The following is a 26,162-nucleotide window of genomic DNA, read 5'->3' as shown; positions in this document are numbered from 1 at the left end:
TTCCCCAGGTTTCAGCCTTGTTTTCCAATCAACACATCTAAAAGCAAACATCAGCACAGAATCAGGGAACCAAACTTCAATACCTATGACCACACCCACTTAGGCAAAATTGTCACCGAAGCTGAAACAAGGAAGTCTGTTCCTCATTGTTGCTTGCCTACGTTCACTTTACTTCTGTTTGTGATCAGCTTAGAGGACGGCAGCTAGAGATAGATTGTTTACTGTTTGCTTTGTTTTATGATTTGCTAGCATAGATCGACCTATATTTGACTGGGCCTGCGTAAGTGGGGGTAAGCCATACTGTGGCCATTGTGATGCCTATTCTTTCTCCTCAGTCATGCAGGTCTAGCTACTGCATATTTAATAACTTCTCGAGATGACATGTGAAACTACTCGGGTTGCAGTGGAACAAGCTCAGACCAAAATCGCTCAGTTTATGCCTGATACCTCCAGCAGACTGGTCAATGACAATAAAATCAATTACAGTCAACAGTATATTCAAATATTAAATCTTTATCACGTGATCTAAAACCTTTTTGGTACCTAAATAAAAGTAAATAAATCTGATGTTCATTAAATATTGCAGGACATATGCATTTTCCACTCTTTAAATCATTTCCCATGGGAGAATAGGTACAGGTGCAGCTCAATGAATTAAAATATCGAGAAGTTTATTTATTTTAGAACTTCAATTGAACAGTGTAACTCATAATATGTAGAGTCATTACACAGAGTGACCTATTCCTGTTCATTTTGATGATTACAACATTAAGGATCTATATAAAAAAAAAGATGAATATCACATTAACTACCATGGTGGCACCACAAGCTGATCACCTGCAATGCTACCTAGCTCTGATGCAGCAATTCAAGCCCTAACCAAGAATTAAGTGTGAATATCGCAAAGTATATGGACCTACTTTTCAGTAAGCCACCATTTCTATGTTAAAATCTATGTTTCATTATCTGTACAACAAGACCATCAAAAACAGAAATAAATACTTGAATATAGTTGTTGTTTGTTTATGTTCTAATTTACTATTATGCATCTGTAAATCAACCTTTTTAAAAGAAATCAATGAATATGACTTCCGACGACTACCACTGACTATGTTTCTCAGCAGGTGTTTTTGTATTCCACTTTTTCTATCTATATACAGGCTATTTCACATCTTTTTGTTCTAGGGGTAGGATTATTTGGAAAGAAGCTTCGTATTTTAAATGCAACTAAAATTACAGCTCCTGCTCAGGACGTTTATTTGAGAATAAGGAGAGGAGAGCCTACAAGCCACAACTTGTTGAAGGGGAATGAGAGCTAAAGAGGTGTGTCAAAGCAGGAGGACTACACTGGTGTCTGAAAACAACCCCAAGCCCACTAATCTATGTTTTGACCTACTGTCCTGAATAGTTGTTTAATATGGTCTTGGTTTACTGTAGGTCTTTAGCATAATGTTGTTGTTAGAGGTTAACATGTATCCAGCTGCTGTTTGGGGAATATTGGAGTAAATAAAACAGAGTGGTGAGGGGACGTTTTCAGATCAGGGATCTCTCACCTGACCCAAGAAGTCTGGGAGCTGATAGAAACAGAAAAAAGCCCTTTACCAACCACTATTACTATCATTAACCTCCCACACGTCCTATCTAAATGACCAGTCTGTGCAATGTCAGGTCAGGAGCAGGCAAACTCAAGCGATGTTGAAATAATATTGTCTGCTGTGAGCACATAATGGGAAGTTCAGATATGATGGAAATGCCATTTCCTGACCAGGTGCGGTGCAGAGGGCATGCCTAAAAGTTTATAAGGAAATTTCACATTTTGCTTCCTACCCATGAGCTCTGGCATCACACAGAGGAATAACTATCTGCAGCAATAAAGCAGCAGCAGCAAGAGCAGCAGCAGCAGAGCTCCCAACCCCCACCCCAAAAATAACAACAAATAGAGACAAAAAAACAAACCAAAACTCAACAAAAAAGGTTATACCAGGTGGGGGTTTTCATCCAGTCCAATAGGGTGCCGATTCTCATTGAGGTGTAACAAAACACCCTTAATGGACTTTTTCTGAACACAGCGACAAAAAGGGTTAAAACTGGTATAAAGGCATCTTCTGCAATAACAAGAAGACTATTTTTCCTTCAGGCTGTATTAACAGATGGGTGCTTATCAATTCGCCCCCTTCACCATTTCATACCACTGAAGTTTTGGTTGCTTTGGGTATGAAATGGAGCTTTGAGTTCGTTCTTACCTGCCGGAGAGAGGTTTTGTACCTGCTTTAACAACCAATGATTTGAAGTTCTCAAAATTTTACTCATAGTCAGCTATAAGCAAGTTTGGTTTTATGACTTCAATAAAAAATATCTACCAACAGGGAGTCACTCAATTGTTCTGGATTGGTAAACGTTTTAATGTGTCAAATTTCATAAGGGTGAACGGGTCCTAATAGGGGTCAGAACCAACATAAGATTTTTAGAAAATAACACACAATTTAATTAAATAATGTGTTAGATTTATCATCGCTGTTCATTAAATTAATCACTTACAGAGAATACACTGATGTGCAATGGTTTAAGTTCATAGCTTTGAAATGATTTGATGAGATGTACGAAATGGAAGCAGGAAGGGACGAAATGGCAAAGAGGAGGTAACAAAAACACAGCAAACATACACTGTCACAGTAAATGATCCTAACTGGATCCTATCTATGGCTGCAGCATCTAGAAATGGTGAACACTTCAAGCTAGCCATCAGAAATGACTGATTTTAGTGAAAGCCTTCAGTACCTGGATTCCCGGCTGTTCCCAGAAAAGAGGAATGGACCCCCGGATCTGGATGAAGGATGAGATTCTATCATCCAGGAAAATAACCTTTAAAAAAAAAGGAGAGAAATACCAAGACTTTTTGTTTTAATGCAACTAATTCTAATTTCCTGAATAAAACCCTTGGAAAAATAACTGAAATTACTAAAAACAGGAAGAAAAGGCAACATAACTTGGAAGAAAATTGAATTCGCCGATATCTATGTTGCTCAAAAGTGTTACAACTGAGGTATTTAGTAGACTTAGCAACCAAAAATGATCACATTTCTGCCTTTATCAGAAAGTAAAACAAAAAAAAACGATATGTTTTTAAGGTCGACAGCAAGATCACAATCTCTCATCACCACAGGAACTGGGCAGCAAAAAGTACACATGACAATACAATACTTTCTATCTAGGCATGGGTTGGTATGAGATCCTCACAGAATGTTAACATTGAGTCAAAATATCACAATTTCATGCTTTCATAGTATTTACAAAAAAAAAGGGAATACTATTGAAAAATAAATTTGAACCATAATGAAGTATATATTGTCGGAAGCTTTGCTTTCTGACAGTGGGATAACTTAAAAAAAGGACTAACAGCATAAAAGGCACAAAATTTATACAACATGAACACATATTTTAAGACACCATTTTTTAATCCGAAAAAGCCCTCTTACACAACAACTAAAGCCGTGACCGACCTGTTCAGTCTCCACGAAGTTGGCCACCTGCCCATCATCGTTGGTTCCTCGGACATTGAATCGCGTCCCGGCTCGCTCCGAGCTGAGGCGAGAGAAGATGCAAGCCTTGGCCTGTCTGTGGCCTGCGTAGATAGTCCTGATCTCTACGCCGCCACACATCAGCCTCAGCAGCCAGTCATCACAATTTACTCCATAGTGTTTAAGATGCAAGTGCAGAGATTGGTTCCTATTTGTTTATAAAGGGGGGGAGAGGAGTAATAAAAGAAAAACGAAAAAACACAGCATAATCTGTTTTTTTGCACAAATGGTGAATTCACCAAGCCAAATGCATGCCCAGATGTCTATCGATAAACTTTAAAGAGGGAACTTTTCATGTTCCTACCAAAAGAAGCGGTTGTCTGTGGTGTCCTCTAGGATCCTGCGATGTGCATTGAGACTCAAATCCATCCCGACTCCAGTGGCAGACCAGGCAAAGTAGAAGTGTCCTGAGTTCAGGACCTTGCGCACCTCAGCAATCCGGTCCTCATCGGCTGGATCATTCGTCAGCGATATGAAGTCTGTCTGTGTGACCCTGAAGACCTCTGAATCCTGCACTTTGCCTACAGAGCTGCATCCAGTTACAACCACCAGGCTGTGGAGCATGGAGTCACCTGGAATATGGAGGGCACAAAAGGAGATTAAAGACTCCATGAGAAATGGTTAACTGGACTGTGATGCTGCTACTGCTTAACAGGGATTCAGCAGCCAATCTAATCTCAGCCATCTAGAAGACTGAGCTTTAATCTTTCACGCTGCTGGTTCCTTGTTGTGATAACAAGAGCTTTCAAGGTCATACGTAGTATGGGAGAAAGCAGCTTATGACTAAGGAGTGCCATAAAGCAGAGGGGCACCATGACTGGATCCATTTAAGGAAAAATAAGTTTATGTTTTCCTACCCAGGTTTAGCCGGAGAACACCAAGAATTCCATACGCATCAAAGATCCTGGTGTACGTACTTTTAATGGCCTCCTTTTCTGCCGCCGCTAAGACAGAGACACAGGTGAGAAGAAAAAAATTGTTAGAACCTTTGCAAATATATCCTTTACAGTAGTGAACAGTGTATCTAAAGCCAGACTTTCAAGGATAAATCTCTTGTGTCGTGCTTCCACTGAAATGCCTAATGCTTCCACTAATGCTTGCTTGAGGGCGACGTTTAAAGATAATGTCAGTCATATATCTTAAACAAAGAAAGATGGCTTACACAAAACGGCCACAGCGCCCGATTCAAACATAAGACATTCCTCCCTGGACCTCGTTTCCACTATGACACTGTAAGGTGGTGGATCCAGCTTGTGGTAAATACGATATCCTTTGCTGAAGGCCATGGCTTATCCAAGAGGAAAATAAAAACCTCTGTTATTACCTGGAAACCAAAGGGGAGAAATGAGAAACGGTGATCAAGGGACATAAAACTACATTTCCTTTAACTGAAAGATTTTTAATAAATAACTTTTTTCTAAGGACTGAAACACATAAAGGAGGAAACGTGACCTGTAGGATCTTTGATAGCAGTTGTAGTCTAGGATAAAATGGAAAATAATTCAATTAAAAGATCATTATTTCTACATCAAAGCCCTAACCTATCTCAGATTTCAAAAAAAGAGGGAACGTCTATGCTTTGGCGCATTTAATCAATGGGAAATAATTCAGATTTTTCTGTTTTAGTGGTCGATTTCGATCTCTAATGCGACTCTAATATATAACATATACACTCACCGGCCACTTTATTAGGTACACCTATCTAGCACCAGGCTGGACACACGTTTACGTTAAAAACTGCCTTAATGCTTCATGGCGTAAATTCAACAAGGTGTCAGAAATATTCCCCAGAGGTTTTGGTCCATATTGACGTGATAGCACCACGCAGTTGCAGCAGATTTCTCGGCTACACATTGGTGATGCAATTCTCCTGTTTCACCACACCTCAAAGGTGCTCCATTGGACTAGGATCTGGTGACTGTGAAGGGTTGTCATGTTCAAGAAACCAGTCTGAAAAGATTTAAGCGGAGTGGCAGGGTGTTTTGTCGTGCAGGAACAGGTCGATAATAAGGCCGAATGGATCCATGATTTCATATAGTTTATTCCTAAATATAAGCCGACAATCTGATTGCCTCTATTATTTATTCCATTATCTCAGACTAGTTGCTCATTCTCCTCTCACCCCTGACATCCACGAGACATTTTCATAAACACAATTGTCACTCATTGGGGTTCAGGTTTTTTGTCCCGTTCTCTGTAAAGCCAAGAAATGTTGTGCATGAAAAAGTCAGATCAGCCCATATTCATCAGTCCTAGATGCCTAAACGCAGAGTTGCTGCCATGTGAATGACTGATTCCCTATGCATGTTAACAAGCAACTGAACAGGTTCACCTAATAAAGCGGATGGTAAGTGTGTGATCAGTTGTTTGATACAGTTTCACATTTACATTAAAGAACGTTAGGGCATGTTTTCCGGTTTGTGCCAATCGCTGCTGAGCTGGACCGTGCGACTGTGATCCAAGGCTACAAGGACATCAGATACCTAAACTCACATGAAACAGATACGATCATAATGCCGCCTGCGCATCAGAAAGTTGAAGATTTGAATAATATCTTAGCAAAGGACCCCAGACCTCAGCAAATCTGTCACTCTGATTCTTAGGACAATAATTTCATTTTCAAGACTAAGTCTGAAGGCTATGGGTGATCAAAGCAGCAGTCTTTCATCTCAATAGTATGACAAAACTGTAATGAAGAGAACAAAAACACAACACCGTAATACCTTTATCTTGCTTACCCATTGTACCAAAGAGAGCAAGTAGAAGGTTATGGGTTAAACCACATTTTAACACCAGCTTCTACCAGCTTGGTAGAGAAAGGATCTAAATACTCATCATTTGTCTCTCAAAATCTAAGGTTGCTGTAAAGTAATAATGACGATTTGTTGCATTTCGAAACGTTTCCCTAAAACTACAAATAAGGAAAATCTGCAAAACAATTACAGGAACAAGAAGGAAAGTTAGGCTACAAAGTCAACGAGAAAGTAGACGATCATTGAGGACACTAACCCACAGAGATGATAAACTAATGTTTATTTTCCCATAATTATCGCAGGGTAACAGTGATAGAGGGAGAGGTTGAAGTTAAAGGCCGAGGAAGTGGCAGATCATCTTCCCTGACTCGGATAGTCACGACTTCAAAACGCAGCTGCAGAAGACGAAGCAACCGCTAACCCGTCAGCTAGCACATAATGCTACATTTTTATGCGATAGCAAGTCATCTAACGGGGCGGATAAATTACTCATATGCGAGGAAAGTATTTGCTGTCCTTCACACGCCTATCGCTAACTGGTACCGTTAGCCAAATTAGCCAGATTATATCACAGAGACGGCTATGATACGCTAGGTTTCAATATTTTGATGGTGGCAGCGCTACCTGAGAGTCCCGGGGAAATGATTAAGTACCAGTTACTAACGCATTCTTCATCCAGTGCTGCTCATATAAAACAGACACGCCTATATAGACGTAGAAATGTTGGCTTTCTTTAACTGTCGGCTGTAATTCAAATAAACAGGAAAATGGGTACTGTATATCCCGTCTTACCGTCTCCGCACCGGGTTGCTGCTCCGCTGTCACAACAAAATCCTTCCCGGTGTGCTGGCGGAGTGGTACATTCCGACGTAACCCAAGGCACGCCTACCTCACGTTACCGTAAATTCTTCTAAAAAAAACCCAAAAAACATACGCACGAAAAGTGCCTTCATTGCGACAAAACTTTAGGCACTTGCCTGCAAAAGTCAGTCATCTTTACAGGTAAAAACTTTAAACGCACGTCGGTAAGCTGCAATTAATACCCGGAAAGAAACCGAAAAATGTACTCGTCCGCCTTTGAACATGATGGACAGTTATATCCATCCAATTAGAGCAGCTTTGCAAAGCTCTTTTCCAATCAGATACGACCAGAGGCGGGATAACCGGTTTTCATAACACTTCTCACTTGTACATATATAACAAGAGCTCCAGACCCGTCGTAAACATAACAGTGTTTGAATGTTATTACCTAGCAATAACATGTTTGGACCGGCTTTTTAAGCAGGTAAGTGTTGACGTTACACTGTCTTAGCAAAATCGTATGATTAATCTAAATACTATAGAGTAGGGCTTTTTTTTTTTTTTTTTTTTAGATTTGTCTAAATATGTATGTTATTGACCTGACACAGCTTGTCTTGCAGCTTCTGCTAATGTTTCCCTTCAAGTAAACTATATCACATGGTTAGAATATGTAATGGTTAATTTATGCAGTTTTCTTTGCTATTTAGCTGCAATTTAATCCAGATAAAATGTACAAAAGCAAAGCCAAACGCATCGAAGTTGTACATTTTCTAATTTTATTTTTCATGACTTTTTAAATCCATTACCCCACTGTGATTTTTATAGTGAGCATATATGAAAAACATAGATTGTACCTTTAAAGATTGGTCTCACCACTCCTGGGTTACGTGCATTCATCTCTAAATATCTACTATTCTCATCCTGCTTTTTCAGGGACTTCAGTTTAGCCCCCTCAAGATGAAGCGCCTTTACCTGGTGGAGCCGGTGGTGGCTCTCTATGCTTTTAGCAGCTTTCTCATCTACCCGCTTGTGCAGCAGTATGTGTACAGGAGGCTTTGGCAGCAGCTGACCAACACCACCTATCCAGTCTCTGATAACACCTCCAGATGTGCACCAAGTAACAGCAGCAGCAACCACACTAATTTCCATAAGGTTAGTTCAGAATTACAGGATGTAAGGATGCATTCATCCCTGGGAGTTTTTTCAAATAATCTTATTTGGAACAAACTTTAGTTTGTTTTCCCATCGACCAAATAAAGCTAAGGAAAAAGGCTGAACTGAACCTCCTCCGTAGGGTGGCCAGGCACTCCCTTAGAGATAGGGTGAGGAGCTCGGCCATCCGGGAGGGGCTCGGAGTAGAGCTGCTGCTCCTCCACATCGAGAGGAGCCAGTTGAGGCGGCTTGGGCATCTATACCGGATGCCTCCTGGACACCTTCCTTGGTATGTATTCCAGGCACGTCCCACCGGGAGGAGGCCCAGGACACGGCCCAGGACACGCTGGAGGGACTATGTCTCTCGGCTGGCCTGGGAACGCCTTGGGCTCCCCCCGCTGGAGCTGGAGGAGGTGTCTGGGGAGAGGGACGTCTGGGTGTCTCTGCTGAGTCTGCTGCCCCCGCGACCCGGTCCCAGATAAGCGGAAGACGACGAGTACGAGTACTAAAAAGGTTCTGTTCACAGTAAAGAGAGGATAGATTAAATACATACACCAATAATAGTTTAATAAATATTTAACTTCAGACAATGTGGCAGTTAGGCAAATAAATATAATCACGCCTAAACATGGTTCCCTCTAGCTCTCTGTTGGCATGTCTTTTAACCTACCGGTAATTTATATACTTTTTTTTTTACAAAAAAATACATATTATTACTAATCAGTAGTACTCTATAATACTAGCTGGTTGTTATACTGTGTATGAGCCCTTAATGGCTAATGGATAAATGTATTTATATCCCAGGGAGGTTCTCAGATTTTGTAACGTAACAATATGACAAATTTCTGTGGGTTTTATTGGGTTTTTACATGATAGTCCAATAATAATGTGGTAGGAGAATAATACATGGTTTTCATATTTATTTACAAATGAAAATCTGACTTAATGTGTTGATCATTTGTATTCTGCCTCCTTTAATCTCATACCCCTAAATAAATTTCAGTGCAACCAATTGCCTTCAGAAGTCACGTAATTGTTTTCCAACATTGTAGCCAATTTTTGGACAAAACGTAAAATCCAGTATTCGTGAATATTTTTTGTTGATATCCAAAGCAGGTATGTGACTCAAGTTTAACTTTCTGAATTTGACTTTGAAACCCTGAACTAACATCATCATCTCAAATCATTTCAGACCAGAAGGGTTTTTTATGAGTTCACAATCTGCAACATACTCAAGCAACTTGATTGTAAACAGATTAGAAAAAGTAAGCGTTTTTGGTCTAGCAACATTCGGTATTGCCATGGTAACATAAAATATAAAAATAAAACTAGGAAGGGAAACCCTCTCAGACTGGAATAACCTGTTTTTAACTGAAAACACTTATAGTGACTGCACCTGCATAGCAGTCAACCTTTGTTCCTCTTTCTTTATCTGAAGAAGAACCTCACACATTCTTACAGAATTCTGCCATCTTGATTGCTGGTGCTAGAGCTGTCCGACCAAGGTTTTAAAAGTTTCAAATCCTCAAATAACTTCCTGTAATATTGTGACTATAGTTGAAAAGCAAAAATGTGCCACATTCAAAAAAAGTGCCAGAGTATGCAGATTCTTTTTCTGTATCATAGATTAAAGCAGTGTTGCTCCACCTGTTGCTGCACACTGCCTGACAGCTGACTAGCAGTCTATTAGATTTTCCCCTCACTTACAAGAAGCCAAATCTGTCAATTTGAAAATATCTCAAGTAGCCAAAAAAATGGACAGTCATGATTTGAAAGCTAAAGGAGTGTTGCCTATCACTCAATTTTTAAGGATAATAAAACTGTTTCAAAAAACTCCAAACATGTCTGCCAGGCAGGTTACTACAGACTGGCTACAGAAGCAGATAGCCTCTCTAGTTATCTGTTATTATCAGCATAGACTTCACTTCAATCAATACATTATTCAATAAATAAAAAGGTTCAGCCTGGAATAAAATAAAACTAAAAATCATAAAAACAGATAAATTATTAAGGAATAAATAATTAAATTAAAATATAAAACCAAAAATATACGTCTTAAGTTTACTTTTTAAAACATCAATACTCTCTGCTGCCCTCGGGATGGCAAAATGCTAAGCTACTACTAAATTCACTAGGTGTTTGTTCTAAATTTTTGGTTCAGTTTATGTATCTAAACAATCATAAATAAATATTATAGATAACATTACTATAACTGAAAAACCAATATATGAATTTAGCAGCAGTAGGAATAATTGTGGCTTTTCTGTTGTGAGCAAAAGAAAATATATCATGTTTGACATTTTTGTGATAAAGTTTCATGTAGATACCTTATAACTGATAATTCTTTACTCAAGGCTTTCATACCTCGAGAATCTAATACTACCCATGCTTTATTGGGGATATTATAATGTCACTGTCCACTATATGTTTGGTTTCTCAGACATCTTTGTTCTCAGGCAGCAATTGATTTTTATTCTAACCTAAATTCTCTCTGTCTGCTTTTCCAGGAGGTGCAGAAGCAGGCGTCTATTTTCTCCCTTTATTCCGAGCTCCTCTCCACAGCCCCGTCTTTGATAGTCACCCTTTTGTTGGTGGCCTATAGCGACCGGGGGGGACGCAAAATCACCATCATCATGCCCCTGATCGGCATGCTGATCTATACAACCACCTTCTTGACTGTGTCCTTCTTTGAGCTCAACGTCTACCTTCTAATTGGCTCTTCGTTCCTCAGTGCTATGTTCGGGGGTATCAGCACCTTTCTTGGGGGCTGTTTTGCCTACATAGCAGACTTGTGCCAGGACGACCGGCAGAAGACGCTGCGCATGGCTGGAGTGGACATGATGATTGGTCTGTTGTCTGGCTTGGCCGCAATATCTACTGGCTACTTTCTGAGAGCTGCAGGTTTTAACTGGCCTTTCCTAACTTCAGCCTTGTGCCAGTGTCTGATCCTAATCTATGCAGTTTTTATCCTAGAGGAGACTGTGAAAAAGACTCCTGCTAATGGCAGTAACTTAGACGGGTCTCCCCAGCGCCCTAGCTTGAGACAGTTGATCTTTGGGCTCTGTCAGATCTTTGCAAGGGCGAGCTACAGGTGTAAAACAGTTTTGGCCCTACTGATGATCATCTTCACCAGCTTCATCTTTGCCTACGTTGGAGGCATCTCCTTGGTGACGTTGTACGAGCTAAACGAGCCGCTGTGCTGGACTGAGATTCTGATCGGCTATGGCTCAGCACTGTCCACCACGGTGTTCCTGACCAGTTTCTTGGGAGTGTCAGCGTTCACATACTGTGGTGTTCCACAGCTGCTCATTGTCGTGCTGGGGATCCTGTCTGTGGCGTCGGGGTTGATCATGGTGGCATTCGCAAAGACCACAGTGCTGATGTTTTTAGGTGAGTATAAGCGGCTGAGTTATAATTAAAGGTGGTAAACTTCACAAAATCCTTACTTGAACTATGTACATATACACCCTAATAAATGACATTCATAAAAAAATTATTTAGTTCTATAATTTCATTTAATAAGAAACCTAAATATTATACAGACTCATTACACATAAATGTAATATGGATGTGAAATATAAATGTTTACTTTTGTAAATTGTGATGATTATTGTGATGACCATAAACAGTTGTTGCTAAAGAAGCAGATGGTTCACAGAGGGCTTTACCCAAGCATATGAGTGGAAACTTAAGTGAAAGGAAAAAGTGTGGAAAAAAAACGATTCACAAGCAAATTGAGAAGATTGTCAGGCAAAGCCCAATCTTTCAAAAGTTTGGACTGTTACCGAAGTCTGCGCTTCAAGAGCCACCACACACAGACGTATGTGGACATTGGCTTCAAGCTTTGTATAAAACGTGTTAAGCCACTTCTGAACTAAAGATATCAAGTAGTATCTTACCTGGACTAAGTAGTAAAAAAACTGGACTGTTAGTGGTCCAAAATCCTCTTATCAAATGAGAATAAATTCTGTATTTAATTTGGATATTAAGCTTCCAGAGTCAGGAGGAAAAGTGGACAGGCAGAGAATACAGGTGTCTTTAGGTCCAGTGTGAAGTTTCTGCAATCAGTGCTGATTTAGCAGTGTCATCTGCTGTTATAGAGCACTTCATGCTTCCCTCTGCTGACATATATTTTGAAGATAATGATTAATTTTTCAACAAGATTTGGCACCTGCCCACAAGACTGCCATTACCTGCTTTATTGGCTATTATGTCACTGTTCTTTAATGGGCAGAAAAATCTCCTGAGTTAAACCCCACATATATTCTATGGAGTATTGTCCAGAGGAAAATGACACCAGACCCAGCAATACAGATGTGCTTAAGGCCACTATTAAATAAACCTGGGCTTCCTTGAAATCTCAGCAGAGCCACGATGCATTGATGCAGTAATTCAAGCAAAAAGGTGCCCCAACCAAGCATTTAGGGCAAATACTTTACAGTACCTGGACTCACTTTTCAATTTCCTGACATTTATGTACTTAGCTATTAGTTGTTTTAATTTGCTTTTCAACATTTTTTATATGGTGCTTAAATTATACTATCATTTTTAGTGTGATTTCTTTTTCTAGCTCGGTTGCCCTATTTGACCGTAAGCAAATTTGTATTACCTTGTGTATAAATGGTGCTAGGGCTGCACAGTTTTGCAGTAGGTAGTTCTGGGCTCAAATCCTGGCCTGGGGGCTTTACATGTTCTTCCAGTGCATGCTTGGGTCCTCTCCTGGTAATTCAATTCAATTCAGTTTATTTATATAGCACGAATTCACAACACGTCGTCTCAAGGCACTTCACAAAAGTCAGGTACATAAATTCCAATTAATCCTAACCATTGAACAGTGCAGTCAGATTCAGTTATTTATTCAAATTGGATAAAAAGTTTTTCTGTCTAAGGAAACCCAGCAGATTGCATCCAGTCAGTGACTTGCAGCATTCACTCCTCCCGGATGAGCAGGTAGAGACAGTGGACAGTCACTGGCGTTGACTTTGCAGCAATCCCTCATACTGAGCATGCATGCAGCGACAGTGGAGAGGAAAAACTCCCTTTTAACAGGAAGAAACCTCCAGCAGAACCAGGCTCAGTGTGAGCGGCCATCTGCCACGACCGACTGGGGGTTTGAGAGAACAGAGCAGAGACACAAAAAGAACACAGAAGCACTGATACTCTAGATTCACTTTGAATTAAATTGCACAGAAAAATAAACTTTTCGATAATGTTCTAATCAAAGAAGATTTACCTGTAATTGAATTTTTGTTTATTTGCTAAAAATTGTTTTATATGCATATCATTATACATGGTGCATATATTTGTGCAATATTATATATTTTTATTTAGCATGCAAACAATACACACTCAATTAAATATATGGTAAAAGACATATTTTTCAGTTGTATCTCTGTATGAATGCAGAGAGCGGATATTCCAATCGTACCATTTCAGGCTTTATAATGTTGTCTCCCGTGTTTTACTTTATGAAAATTTGATCTCAAATAGGTTTTAAATACTGGACATGATTAAAGCATCACTTAAAAATAATGTAAAACATACAAAATTCCCACCAAAAACCTTACATTTCCTAGTTACAGATTAACAGTACGTTTATATGCCTGTAAATTGTTAAAAAGCTACTGAGATTACAGGGTCTCTTATTAGATGACTGAATTGTAAGCTTTATAATGTTTATAGTTTTGATATCCTATCTCTGCCTTGTTTATTTTCTTATCTTTGTTTGTTTTAGATATATTACTGCCATGGGATCTATTATGAAAATTATGAAGGTTGAAACACAACCATTGCAGCTCTAAAACCTTGATTTCCAGCACTAATTTTGGCCGTTGCAGTCACAGAACAGCTTCCTTAAGATTTCTGGTTTATTCTTGTTTGTTTATTGCAGCGAGAATCCCCATGCTTCTTTCCATCATGCCTTTCCCTGTTCTGCGCTCGGTGATGTCAAAGATCATCTCCAAGTCTGAGCAGGGTGAGTGGGTTTAGGACACACACCATAGAACCATGTCTGTGTGTGAAGAGTCAAGAGTCCTGTCCTTTATGTTTCAGCGTACACTTGAAAACCAAAGCACTTCAAATTCTTCTTTACCCTAGAAGTTAAGGGGGTTGAAGAAACATTCTTAGTTTGGTTTTCACTATCATGCTCCACTGAATCACTTTTTTGTTTTTTTCAGGAGCCCTGTTTGCTTATCTTTCCTTTCTGGAGGGCTTATTTAACAATGTTGGATCTGCAGTCTTCAGCAGTATCTATGCTGCCACGGTGGGGTGGTACCCTGGTTTTGCCTTCCTTTTAGCTGCGGGATTTTGCGTCATCCCTTTATCTGCCCTTGGGTAAGTTAATTTTCCTAGTGTTTACAACATCAGAGTAAACTGTCGTATCAGGCTTCTGTTTGATTCTTATATGAAACAAATATTTATTTACTTAATTGAAAACATTTCTAATTTTAGACACAAATAAACTCCCACTCTCCCAAGTAAAGAGATATAAAAAGAACAAAATCGTTGTTGAGAGGTTTATGCAAACACAGCGCTTTGCAAAAGGGTTTCTAAGTATTTTACTGGGTTTTAGGTGACATACCAAAGTGGAAAGAAAACAATTCATGGATTTTAATTGTATTCAGACTTATGTAGACAGATTCTCAATTGGAGTTACATCTGGGGTTTAATTGAGAAATTCTGACACTTAAATATGATTTCATCTGAATCACTCTATTGTAGCTCTTGCTTTATGTTCAGGGCTGTGGTCCTGCTGGACAATATTTATATTTATATTTAATATTTATTTCCTGCTCAGTATTTAACAAGCGTTCATCCAGAAGACAAACCATCCACACAGCATAAGGCCTCCACCCGCATGTTTCACCACAGGGATGGTATAGGCAGGTTGTTGTGCAGTCCATAGATATAGATTTGCATATAGGCCAATTAGTTACCATTTGGTGTCAGGTGTTCCACATGTTTGCTATGTCTCCTACATGCCTAGTAGGAAACTGCAAACAGGATTTTGTGTGGCTTTTATTCTGCAATGGCTCACTTCTTGCCACTTCTCCACAAAAAGTGATCATCTAAGAAACAGCCTGGGAAAAGAAACTGTCTCTGTGGTGGCTGTTTTTTTTTCTCAAACAGAGCCCTATATCACCTGCCTGAAAGTAAAAGTCTAAACAGATTGTGTTCCAGTTGTGTGGGGTCTGCAGAGATGTCAGCTGTTGGTTTCCTGACTTGAAACCCGTAGAGGTCTTGGATGGAGGGAAGGTTAGCACCAATGATCTTCCTCTGATGACCTGATTTTTTTTTTGGCATTCTGATCCTGTCCGATTTTGTAGCTGAACCAAACCCCACAGTGATGAGTGCACATAGGACAGACTGAATGATGGTGATGCAGAATATGACCAGCAGCAACGGAGACAGGTTGTACTTCTTCAGTTGCTGAAAGAGGTGCAGTCTCTGCTGGACCCTCTTCTGGGCAGTGTCTCTGTGTGAGGACCAGCTCAAATCCTGAAAGGAGGTGGATCCTAAGAATCTGAAGTGATCCACAGCTGACATTGTGTTGTTCAGGATGGAAAGATGGGGAATGTGGGGGGCGTTCTCCAGACGATCACTGTCACCTCCACAGCCATTGGTGGGTTAAGCTGCAGGTGGTTCTTACTGCATCAGTGGATCTAGTCCACCTCCCATTTGTACGCAGATTAATTGTTGTTGGGGATCAGACAAATTAATTACTGGCCAGCAAGTGTAACTCTTATGTTAAAAAAATAAAAATTGGTTTATTTTTCATTTTTTAAGAAGAGCACTTTATAATTAATATCCAAAATCATTATTGTTGCATCTTACTGCTTCTTTTCTGATTAGTATTTGAAAGTGAAAACTACTCAATGATACATCCAACACCAAGACCTCTCCCCTTTTTTCCTTTTAAGTGTTTTAGCACTTTCAGGCTAACATTGTAAATAAGAAGTTGCTCTTAATGTTTTGCCTGGTGAGATAAATGTTTAATAATAAAATGCATGATTTCAGCAATGTGCTTGACATTTTTGCTTAACAGTTTTTGCCCTAACTTATAAATTTCTGCTTACGTCTGTGGAAGGATTACAAAAACATTTTTCTGCTTTGTCACACTTGTCATATTCACTTGACTTCTGTAGAAAAGAGAAATGCTGTTTTGAATCAAAAAGGAGGAAGGCATAGTTCCCTATTTCAAACACAACTGTCTGCACCAAACCCCTTTCTCCATAGTATGGAAAACCACATTTCAACCACATTTTGAGCAGCTTTCTAAAATGTGAAATCGCCTTTAAGTCTGTAAAATGTTTATCTGCACATTGCTTATTTGGAAGATAGAGGTACAGCTCAGGTTGAGATGACAACTATTACTAGTGCATCACACAAATCTTTTATTTAAGAGTGGGAAGAAGAACCCTTTGCTCAAAAAAGCTAAAAGATCTTCCTTTCAAAGTTTGCCACAAGCAATATGGGGGGGAACACCAAACGTGGAACAAGGTGGTCAGCTTCCGACGTCCAGGATAATGTAATCTTTGAGGAGGTTAATGCGGTAAGGGGGCCGGCTCTCAGACTGTAGTCTGTGATGAAACGTCTGTAAAAGTTCGCAAACCCTAAAAACCGCTGCAATGCTTTGCGAGAGTCTGGTACAGGCCATTCCAATACTGCCTTAATTTTTTCAAAATTCGACCGCACCTGTCCACCCTCTAAGATATAGCCTAAAAACGTAACTGAAGATTGGTGGAACTCACACTTCTCGGCCTTCACAAATAAACGATTCTCCAGAAGGCGCTGAAGGACTTGGCGGACATGCCGGCGATGCTCCTCAATGTCTTTAGAATAAATCAGAATGTCATTTACATCATTTACCAAGGCCTGGAAAACGGCAGGGGCATTGCGCAAACAAAAAGGCATAACCAGGTACTCGAAATGTCCAAGGGGCGGCTTGAAGGCTGTTTTCCACTCGTGACCCTGGCGCATTCTAACAAGGTGGTAGGTATTCCTTAAATCTAGCTTAGAAAAAACTGTAGCTGTCACATTGTGGTTTTGGGGTGGACTGAAGCGCAGGCAAGAGCTTGGCAGCAGCATTTCAACCAGTCTTCAGCTTTATTTAAACAGTTATGAACGTAGCAAAAATCTCAGCAGGTTCAAGCATGAGAGAATTAAAAAAAACTTACTTGAGTCTACCCTGTAGGACATAGCAAAAACTGAACCTCATCAGTAGTTGTGAACAGGAGGAACCAGCAAGGGACAATGAAACAAAACCAACTAATATACTAAGGGAGAACAAAGGCAGGTAATCAAAGGAACTAAGAACAGGTGAGACAAGGAGGCAGAGGGAACAGGTGAAAACAATACATAGATTAAAACATGACAAAGGACTAATAATCAATACCGAAACGAAGCTATAACCAAATGAAGAATGAGAGTAAAGAATAATCAAGAACCGAGAAACTGGAGGGAACATAAGAAATATTACCTGAGAACGAACAAAGAACCCATAAAGCAAACCAGATTACAGAGTAACGAAACCTAACACCGCACAGACTGAACTGACAGGAAGGGAAGCAGAGAACATGAGGACTAGGATGTAAACAAACAAAATGTAAACAATAAGTAAACACAACCTAACCAGAGGGGCTGGAGAAATAAGATAAACAGAGCATAAATAATTATAATAATAATAGCAATATGACAAAGAGAAAACCATACTAAGTCAAAACTTAGAAAGATAACACTAACTAAAGGAGCTATGAACGAGGAGGGAGAGAAACACAACCTAACACTCAAAATAACTGAGAAGAAAACATAACACAAAGCCAACAGAGTCCAAAAAGCAACACACCCTGACAGTAGCACCATGAACAGGTTCAAAAGCTGAAGTGATAAGTTGAAGAGGATACTTGTTCTTAACAGTAATCTGGTTTAAACCCCTAAAGTCTATACAAGGACGTAACGATCCATCCTTTTTACCCACAAAGAAAAGCCCCACCCCAAGAAGGGAAGAAGAGGGTCTAATGATACCTGCAGAAAGTGATTCGTTTATATAATTCTCCATAGATTTCTGTTCTGGTCGGGAGATATTATAGAGTCTGCTTGAAGGTAGAGGGGCACCTGGAAGTAGGTCAATTGCGCAGTCATAGGGTCTGTGAGGAGATAAAGAAAGGGCCTTGGTTTTACCAAAAACCTTTCTTAGGTCATGGTACTCAGAGGGGACATGAGACAAGTTTAGTGTCTCATCCTCCTCACCATTAGACTCGGGGAAACTTGGAGAAAAGTCTGACTGGAGACAAGTAGAATGACAGCTAAGAGACCATGAGTCAACGCGATGCTCGGACCAATTTAAATGAGGATTACAGGTCCTTCTCAAAATATTAGCATATTGTGATAAAGTTCATTATTTTCCATAAGGTCATGATGAAAATTTAACATTCATATATTTTAGATTCATTGCACTCTAACTGAAATATTTCAGGTCTTTTATTGTCTTAATACGGATGATTTTGGCATACAGCTCATGAAAACCCAAAATTCCTATCTCACAAAATTAGCATATCATTAAAAGGGTCTCTAAACGAGCTATGAACCTAATCATCTGAATCAACGAGTTAACTCTAAACACCTGCAAAAGATTCCTGAGGCCTTTAAAACTCCCAGCCTGGTTCATCACTCAAAACCCCAATCATGGGTAAGACTGTCGACCTGACTGCTGTCCAGAAGGCCACTATTGACACCCTCAAGCAAGAGGGTAAGACACAGAAAGAAATTTCTGAACGAATAGGCTGTTCCCAGAGTGCTGTATCAAGGCACCTCAGTGGGAAGTCTGTGGGAAGGAAAAAGTGTGGCAGAAAACGCTGCACAACGAGAAGAGGTGACCGGACCCTGAGGAAGATTGTGGAGAAGGGCCGATTCCAGACCTTTGGGGACCTGCGGAAGCAGTGGACTGAGTCTGGAGTAGAAACATCCAGAGCCACCGTGCACAGGCGTGTGCAGGAAATGGGCTACAGGTGCCGCATTCCCCAGGTCAAGTCACTTTTGAACCAGAAACAGCAGCAGAAGCACCTGACCTGGGCTACAGAGAAGCAGCACTGGACTGTTGCTCAGTGGTCCAAAGTACTTTTTTCGGATGAAAGCAAATTCTGCATGTCATTCAGAAATCAAGGTGCCAGAGTCTGGAGGAAGACTGGGGAGAAGGAAATGCCAAAATGCCAGAAGTCCAGTGTCAAGTACCCACAGTCAGTGATGGTCTGGGGTGCCGTGTCAGCTGCTGGTGTTGGTCCACTGTGTTTTATCAAGGGCAGGGTCAATGCAGATAGCCATCAGGAGATTTTGGAGCACTTCATGCTTCCATCTGCTGAAAAGCTTTATGGAGATGAAGATTTCATTTTTCAGCACGACCTGGCACCTGCTCACAGTGCCAAAACCACTGGTAAATGGTTTACTGACCATGGTATCACTGTGCTCAATTGACCTGCCAACTTTCCTGACCTGAACCCCATAGAGAATCTGTGGGATATTGTGAAGAGAACGTTGAGAGACTCAAGACCCAACACTCTGGATGAGCTAAAGGCCGCTATCGAAGCATCCTGGGCCTCCATAAGACCTCAGCAGTGCCACAGGGTGATTGCCTCCATGCCACGCCGCATTGAAGCAGTCATTTCTGCAAAAGGATTCCCGACCAAGTATTGAGTGCATAACTGTACATGATTATTTGAAGGTTGACGTTTTTTGTATTAAAAACACTTTTCTTTTATTGGTCGGATGAAATATGCTAATTTTGTGAGATAGGAATTTTGGGTTTTCATGAGCTGTATGCCAAAATCATCCATATTAAGACAATAAAAGACCTGAAATATTTCAGTTAGTGTGCAATGAATCTAAAATATATGAATGTTAAATTTTCATCATTACATTATGGAAAATAATTAACTTTATCACAATATGCTAATATTTTGAGAAGGACCTGTATGTTTGAGTAACCAAGGGAAGCCTAAAACTATGGAGCTCTGAGACACAGGAAATGCAAAAAAAGAAATCTTTTCCCTGTGGTTACCCGACAACACGAGCTCTAAGGGCTTGGTGCGTTGAGTTATATGTTGTAGCTTCTGACCATCCAAGGCTAAAACAGAACAAGGTGAAGTGAGTGTTTCTACCTCGATTCCGGCCTTGTTAACCAGCTCGGAATCTATCAAGTTTTGTTCACATCCGGAATCTACCAAAGCAGATAAATTCAATGATGTTGGTTCAGAATGATTGTAGCAGGTAAGCTAAATCTGGGGGCTTTGCAAGTAAAAGAGTGGTCCGCCAACCCCCCCTTCATTGTTGATGGACCCTGTCTTTTGGCTGCCCAGGGCAGACTGGACAAGTGGCTACAAAATGATCTGGTGAACCGCAGTAAAAACACTGCTTGGTTTGTCTGCGTTTCTGTCTTTCTCCTGGGGTAAGGCGTATACGTCCTACCATCATGGGCTCAGGGTCAGGTGCAGATTGCTGAGGTTGGGTTTTTGCATTGGATGGTGAACTAGTAAATGGCTGCAGAAAAACATCTTTCAGCTCTAGTCCTTCTCCTTTCTCTCATCCTGTTATTCACCCTTGTAGCTAGAGAAAATACCTCATGAAGTGTGGGAGGCTCATCAATAAGAGCTAGCTCATCCTTTAAAGACTCATCCCAAGCATGAAAAAACACTCCTTTCAAAGCATTACTATTCCAGCCGGAGGCCGCTGCTAAGGTACGAAACTCTATAGAAAACTCTGTAAGTGGTCTATTTCGTTGTTTTAAAGACCACAACTGGCGTCCTGTACCAGTCTTATCAACCTCAGGGGAAAAGTCAGTTTAAATTCTTGCACAAACTCATCAAAAGTGCAACCAAAAGTACTACAGTTAGAGAACCGGACCTTTTCCCACTGCAAAGCCCTGCCTGTTAATAATCTTATGATGTACGAAATATTAACGTCATAGTGAGGAAAGGAATGTGGAGAGCGGTTGAACACAAGAGTACACTGAAGCAAAAAACCTCTACTATTACTCACCTTTCGGGGTTAGGGGAAATGACATCACGAGAGTGAGGAAGCTGCTGAGAGACCGAAGATGCTGTAGCGCCATCTACTCTTGAGGATGACTGAGTACTTAGAGAGTGTTGTAGCATAGAAGCTATCTGTTCTAACTGTTGGTTTGTTTGTTGTTGCTACTCTGCAAGAGAGCGAAGAGATGAACCATGAGAGTGGATTTGAATAGTATGTTCTGAAAGAGTTCTTCTAAGTGTTTCTGCAGAATCTTGTTGGCCTGAGTGTTCTGTCATTATGCTCGAGATAGTTCTGACCCACATGCAGAGTAACATTCAGAAGAAGAGACTAGGTTATGAAGGTTTATTTTCTTAAACAAGGACAATTGAGAACTGTTCAGGAATGGGTAGATCACCAACTGTACGGAAAGAAGAGGGAGAAGCAGGTGAATCAAAATGCTGTAGTAAACCTGGGGCAAATAAATCAAAATACTATACTTAATGTGGTAACTGTAATTTAAGGAACGGCTTACTATGTTGGAGTAATCTAACCGCCGGGGGGGGGGTGAGGGATTCAGAGTCTGGGTGTTCAACACAGAAGTTTCTCTGGAACTGCTTGAGAGGTTTGTGAAGGACGGTGAGGAGTTCAGGAAGGTAGTACTTGCGTTGGAGGGCGAACAGGTTACGCTTATGCCTCGGTTCGGATGACGGTGAAAACAGGAAGTTGCCAGCTGGTTGTTGTCCAGACGAAGTAAACAGGTATCTTGGATCTTAATCCACAGAAATAGGAGACCTTTCTCCAGAAGTTGAAAAATCCAAAACAGCAAAACAATGCTGAGAGCGAAGACAGGCATCACCAAGAGATATGCAAAGGTTCAGGTTCAACAACCACTGAAGGCAAACACTCTGGCGCTGAAGTGCTGGCAGCCTCCTGCATAAGTACACCTCCAAACAATCAGCAGATTAGTCACACCTGTCACCCAGCGCACCTGAGAACTCCAGCACCATCTGAGAAGTGAGCATAGTAAACAAACGAAAAGCACACACACACAAAAACTCCAGATCCTGACACCTAGTTCAAGTCCAGACCCAAAATCCGATTGAAAATCTGTAGAAATACTTAGAAATATTTCTGCAGATTCCCACTGTCTAATCAGAGTAAGAGGTATTTTTCAATGTGGGAAGGACACAAATGTTTGTCTCTAGATGTAAAAAGAGTTGCAGCTTTAATCACAATTGAAGGTTCTTCTACAAACCAGTGACTGAGGAGGCCTGAATGCGAATGCACGCTGAACTTTTCAGATATTTATTTTTATTTATTTTTGAATAGAATTGGAAAACGCTGTGTTATTTTTCTTCCACTTCACTATTATGCACTGCTTTGTGTTGGTCCATCAGACAAAATTTGGGTAAAATACATTTAGGCTGGTGGTAATAATGTGACAACATGGGGAAAAGTTCAAGGGGTATGAATACTTTTGCAAGGCATTGCAGGCTGTGCCATGAACACTGAAGCTGCCTGTTGTTGAACCGAGAAGACAAAGTGATACTGCTTAGTCAGTGTGGGAGGTGTAGCGTGAAATATAACCCTCCCTAAATGACTAAAAATCTATCACATGCTCTGCTCCTTTCTCTGCACAGCGTTTTGCTTTAAAATAACAAAGTCACTGGGTTAGAAGACATTCTGTTGTTTTAGTCAGTTATGCATGATAACTACAAGTGCACACATGCTCTGATCTCTGTAAGGAAATGTAAAATAATTCAACTTTTAAAATTAACTTATTGAAGATGTGGCTGTATTTTGTTTTCATTATATAGTTGAGGTTTGTTTCATGTTATAAGTCCTAAAACATGACTAATGGAAAGACATGACACTGCAGATAAGGTTGTCTCCCATTTTAGCTGGAATTGGTAATGTCTATTTCTTGTCCTCCTCTATTCTGCTTTTGGAACATTTTAGGGCAGTGGCATTTATCGGAATGGATGTCTCCACTGAACCCAGAAGGTCAGAAGATTTAACCTCCAAGGAGGACGGCCAGGCTGAGAATGAAAATGAAACCAGTCCTCTTCTAAACTCTTCTTCCATCAACACCTCAGCAGCCCCTTGTTAGATTATTTGCCTTTCAAGTACTTCAGCAACTCTCGTTTTCAGTTTTTTGGTTTAATACCAAAGATAAGTTCCAGTTTTTTGTTGTTTAACTGGTTTTGATGCAGTGCTTCTTCATTTTGCAGGAACTTTGTTGCTCAGTTAGCAACCAAGGTTTTAATTCCTCAAGACTGATCTTCAGTCAGAAATGTCATTTAATGACGATAATTATGTTTTAGAAGGAGAAAATGAGCTTTATCTTTCTCAGGGAAATATAAGCGTGTGGCTGTATTAGAGATGTATAATTATTTTTTTAACTTCTGGTTGATTAATGTGCGGTGTAACTGATTATTGCAATGTCATTTCCAGAGTTACATCTCCTTCCAACATGTTACAATTATTAACTTTTGACTGTCAATTTATTAATTTGTTTGGCCAACTGAAGCTGCTTTTTTCATACAGTTTGCAGCAATCCATTTGACCACATTCACAACTTTTCTCAAATAGCCAAGGCACAAAAATGAATCTTGCCAAAAAAATCTCCATGTTAACTAATACCAGAATGGTGTGAATAATAGTTTTAGTTTTACAGTTTTATTTAGATCAGAATTTTTTTTTTTTCAAAAATATTTGCATGAAATGTTGTTACTTTATGTGTTACATACTTTCTGTCTTCTGGTCTGTTTTCAGTTATAATTAAATGTAAAAGTGTGAAAAATATGAAAGTAATTAAAAACAAAATATTACATTAGGGAAGAAGGAGTTAGAAGGGAAACAAACCATTGACTTTACAACTCATGTATTTGTGCTTAAGAACAATTGCTTTTTTTAAAATAAGAATTTGATGAGAAGAGTATGTTACTTTAATCCTTTTCTGAAGAAGCCTTGCTTATTAGGTGAGCACAGTGGCTTTGGATGGAAACGGTCACTGAGGAACTAAAATGTTTCTCAGTTCAGGTACACATATCCTGGGCATGGCAGTTATCAATACTGTGTGTTGTAATCTTCAACATGAAAAATAATCTGTAGAGATGACCTTAGCTTACAGAGAAACACCCACAAGAATTGATATCTTGATTCCAAATGTTACCAAAATGAAGACATTCTACAACACTTCATGAATCAAAGGTTAGGTTGAGGAAATGTGACTTCTATATCACGAAGCACTTTATATTAGTTAAAGTATCGTAATAAAATGAGCACATTAAACAGTTGTTTGTTGTCTGTTTAAATACATTCACAAGAACCAATCAGACCTCAACATTTTTCTGTATTTAAAGCATTTGCAAGTTTGTATTTGTCAGCTTTTCCTCCATTTGATTGTTTTTACATATTTTATTGGAAGCCCAGCACACATCTTCTTTGCCCCAGTCAGATTTCCTGATCAAATTTCAACAAAACGTTGAGACTGTTAAATGACAAAGGGCCTTAACATCCACTTTAAAAGCTTACAAGAAACTTGCTCGGAAGTAAAACAGCAGCATCTTTGTTCTTTTTATGGTTTTCTGGGTGTTTTTTATATTAACCACTAGGTGTCGGTCTTTATCCACCTCTACAGCACTACTAGTTCACTTGATGAAAGTGCTACTTATTTTTAGTGAAAAATCCCTTTGTCACATGTTATGGTCTCCAACGTTCAGAAGCTTTTACTGAGTGTGCAAACATGCTTGTGAGGCTGTTCTCTTGTGTTTGTGATGTTCAGAGACACAATGTAAGCATCTGAGTATACTTGTAGTATAGATGATAAATGAGCATAAGAAATCCAGTATTCAGGCCATAAGGCTTTGTAGCTGCTTGTTTTCTGCATGGGTCGGTCATTGTGGTAAGAAATGGTGTGTAACCACAAAAGACGAACGATGTGGCTGGGGTGAAATCCTATTTCATCACATTAGTCAGCACTGAATATGCCATATAAAATCAGATTTGAGCCACCCATGATGCATTGTAGGAATATTACCAAGCCTGGCCTTAAACTGCGCATGTGAAGAGTTTTCAATGCATCTGTGAAAGTATAACAAATTAGAATCTGAAAAATCTACCAAACCTATTTCTGCTTAGATTTGTTAAAAGATGGAACAGCTGGATCTGTCTAAAAACATGCAGCACAGGGGTAAGAAAAACAAACAAACATTCAGTCCTGTTTGTAAAAATTGTAAAAGTAAAACATCCCCCTGAATGTGAGTGCAATTTCCTGTTGGATATTCTGGCTCTAGCTCCAGTCATGGAAAGCTTAATGATGTCTGATTGTAATGTGGAGTTATTTGATTTCCTTCCTTTTTTTTTTTTTTTGAGATTTTGAGTCTACAGCGTGATTATAAGGTAACTGAGTTTGAATAAAGTTTACCACTTGAGGTCAACAAGAGGATCTTCTGAGGCACTGAACACATGGTCTCCACTTGAATCACAGATAGAGGTGTGGCAAGCAGTGGTGATCATTTTAATGGATTTTCCCATTGGTAGGGACCTCTGGGGGAGTCAGTCAGGGGGTCTTGTGTGAGCGTGGCGTACAAAGGGTTCGATGGGGATTAAAGAAAGAGTTGATGGAATATGGTTTAAAGAGGAGACTGGGGGAATCGAGGGTCTCTCTGGTTTCTGGTTTCCAAACACAGCTGAATCAGCACTGCAATCATCTCTACCACATCAGCATTGGCCCTTTCTCTGATGTTGATCCAGAGAGCGGCTAACAGACCCCTCTCTTTATCTCAACTCTCTCCATGGGACGATAATTAGCAATTACATAAAAACCAAATTTAGGTGGCTAGTGTGACTGAAGTGAAGATGGGAATGGAGC

General features: G+C 39.9%; 2 protein-coding genes across 6 annotated transcripts in view; one reads left to right on the top strand and one right to left on the bottom strand.

The window, feature by feature from the left end:
* Nucleotides 1-7,174, bottom strand: part of synj1 (synaptojanin 1) — a 33,441-nt gene extending 26,267 nt beyond the window's left edge. For 4 of the 5 annotated variants that reach the window (XM_047380122.1, XM_047380125.1, XM_047380124.1 and 1 more), the window contains exons 1-6: nucleotides 6,956-6,974; nucleotides 4,741-4,902; nucleotides 4,436-4,522; nucleotides 3,883-4,150; nucleotides 3,501-3,726; nucleotides 2,779-2,862 (exon numbers count right to left, since the gene is read on the bottom strand). In XM_047380122.1, coding sequence (XP_047236078.1) covers nucleotides 2,779-2,862; nucleotides 3,501-3,726; nucleotides 3,883-4,150; nucleotides 4,436-4,522; nucleotides 4,741-4,864 — 789 coding nt within the window. In that variant the 5' untranslated portion in view covers nucleotides 4,865-4,902; nucleotides 6,956-6,974. Of the gene's footprint in view, nucleotides 1-2,778; nucleotides 2,863-3,500; nucleotides 3,727-3,882; nucleotides 4,151-4,435; nucleotides 4,523-4,740; nucleotides 4,903-6,955; nucleotides 6,975-7,123 lie in introns of those variants that run through there. The other variant, XM_047380121.1, reaches the window with a different exon arrangement.
* Nucleotides 7,175-7,461: 287 nt separating this feature from the next.
* slc46a3 (solute carrier family 46 member 3) lies at nucleotides 7,462-24,584 on the top strand. The gene is made up of 6 exons (XM_047380048.1): nucleotides 7,462-7,616; nucleotides 8,066-8,284; nucleotides 10,792-11,674; nucleotides 14,175-14,258; nucleotides 14,461-14,617; nucleotides 23,246-24,584. Exons 2-6 carry the CDS (start codon nucleotides 8,090-8,092, stop codon nucleotides 23,394-23,396), a joined length of 1,470 nt encoding a protein of 489 aa, XP_047236004.1. The 5' UTR covers nucleotides 7,462-7,616; nucleotides 8,066-8,089; the 3' UTR covers nucleotides 23,397-24,584.
* The last annotated feature ends 1,578 nt before the right edge of the window (nucleotides 24,585-26,162 follow it).

The sequence above is a fragment of the Girardinichthys multiradiatus genome, chromosome 11, assembly GCF_021462225.1.
Source record: "Girardinichthys multiradiatus isolate DD_20200921_A chromosome 11, DD_fGirMul_XY1, whole genome shotgun sequence".
NCBI lineage: Eukaryota > Metazoa > Chordata > Actinopteri > Cyprinodontiformes > Goodeidae > Girardinichthys > Girardinichthys multiradiatus.
Note: the sequence above shows the minus strand (reverse complement) of the source record. Positions and strands in the feature narration are given on the sequence as shown.

What these genes read in the sequence shown, in the direction of transcription:
- slc46a3 (XM_047380048.1), top strand. Translation starts at nt 8,090, where the DNA reads ATGAAGCGCCTTTACCTGGTGGAGCCGGTGGTGGCTCTCTATGCTTTT. An exon ending in CACAGTGCTGATGTTTTTAG is followed by an intron (nt 11,675 to 14,174) that starts GTGAGTATAAGC and finishes TGTTTATTGCAG; the next exon opens with CGAGAATCCCCATGCTTCTT. An exon ending in CATCTCCAAGTCTGAGCAGG is followed by an intron (nt 14,259 to 14,460) that starts GTGAGTGGGTTT and finishes TGTTTTTTTCAG; the next exon opens with GAGCCCTGTTTGCTTATCTT.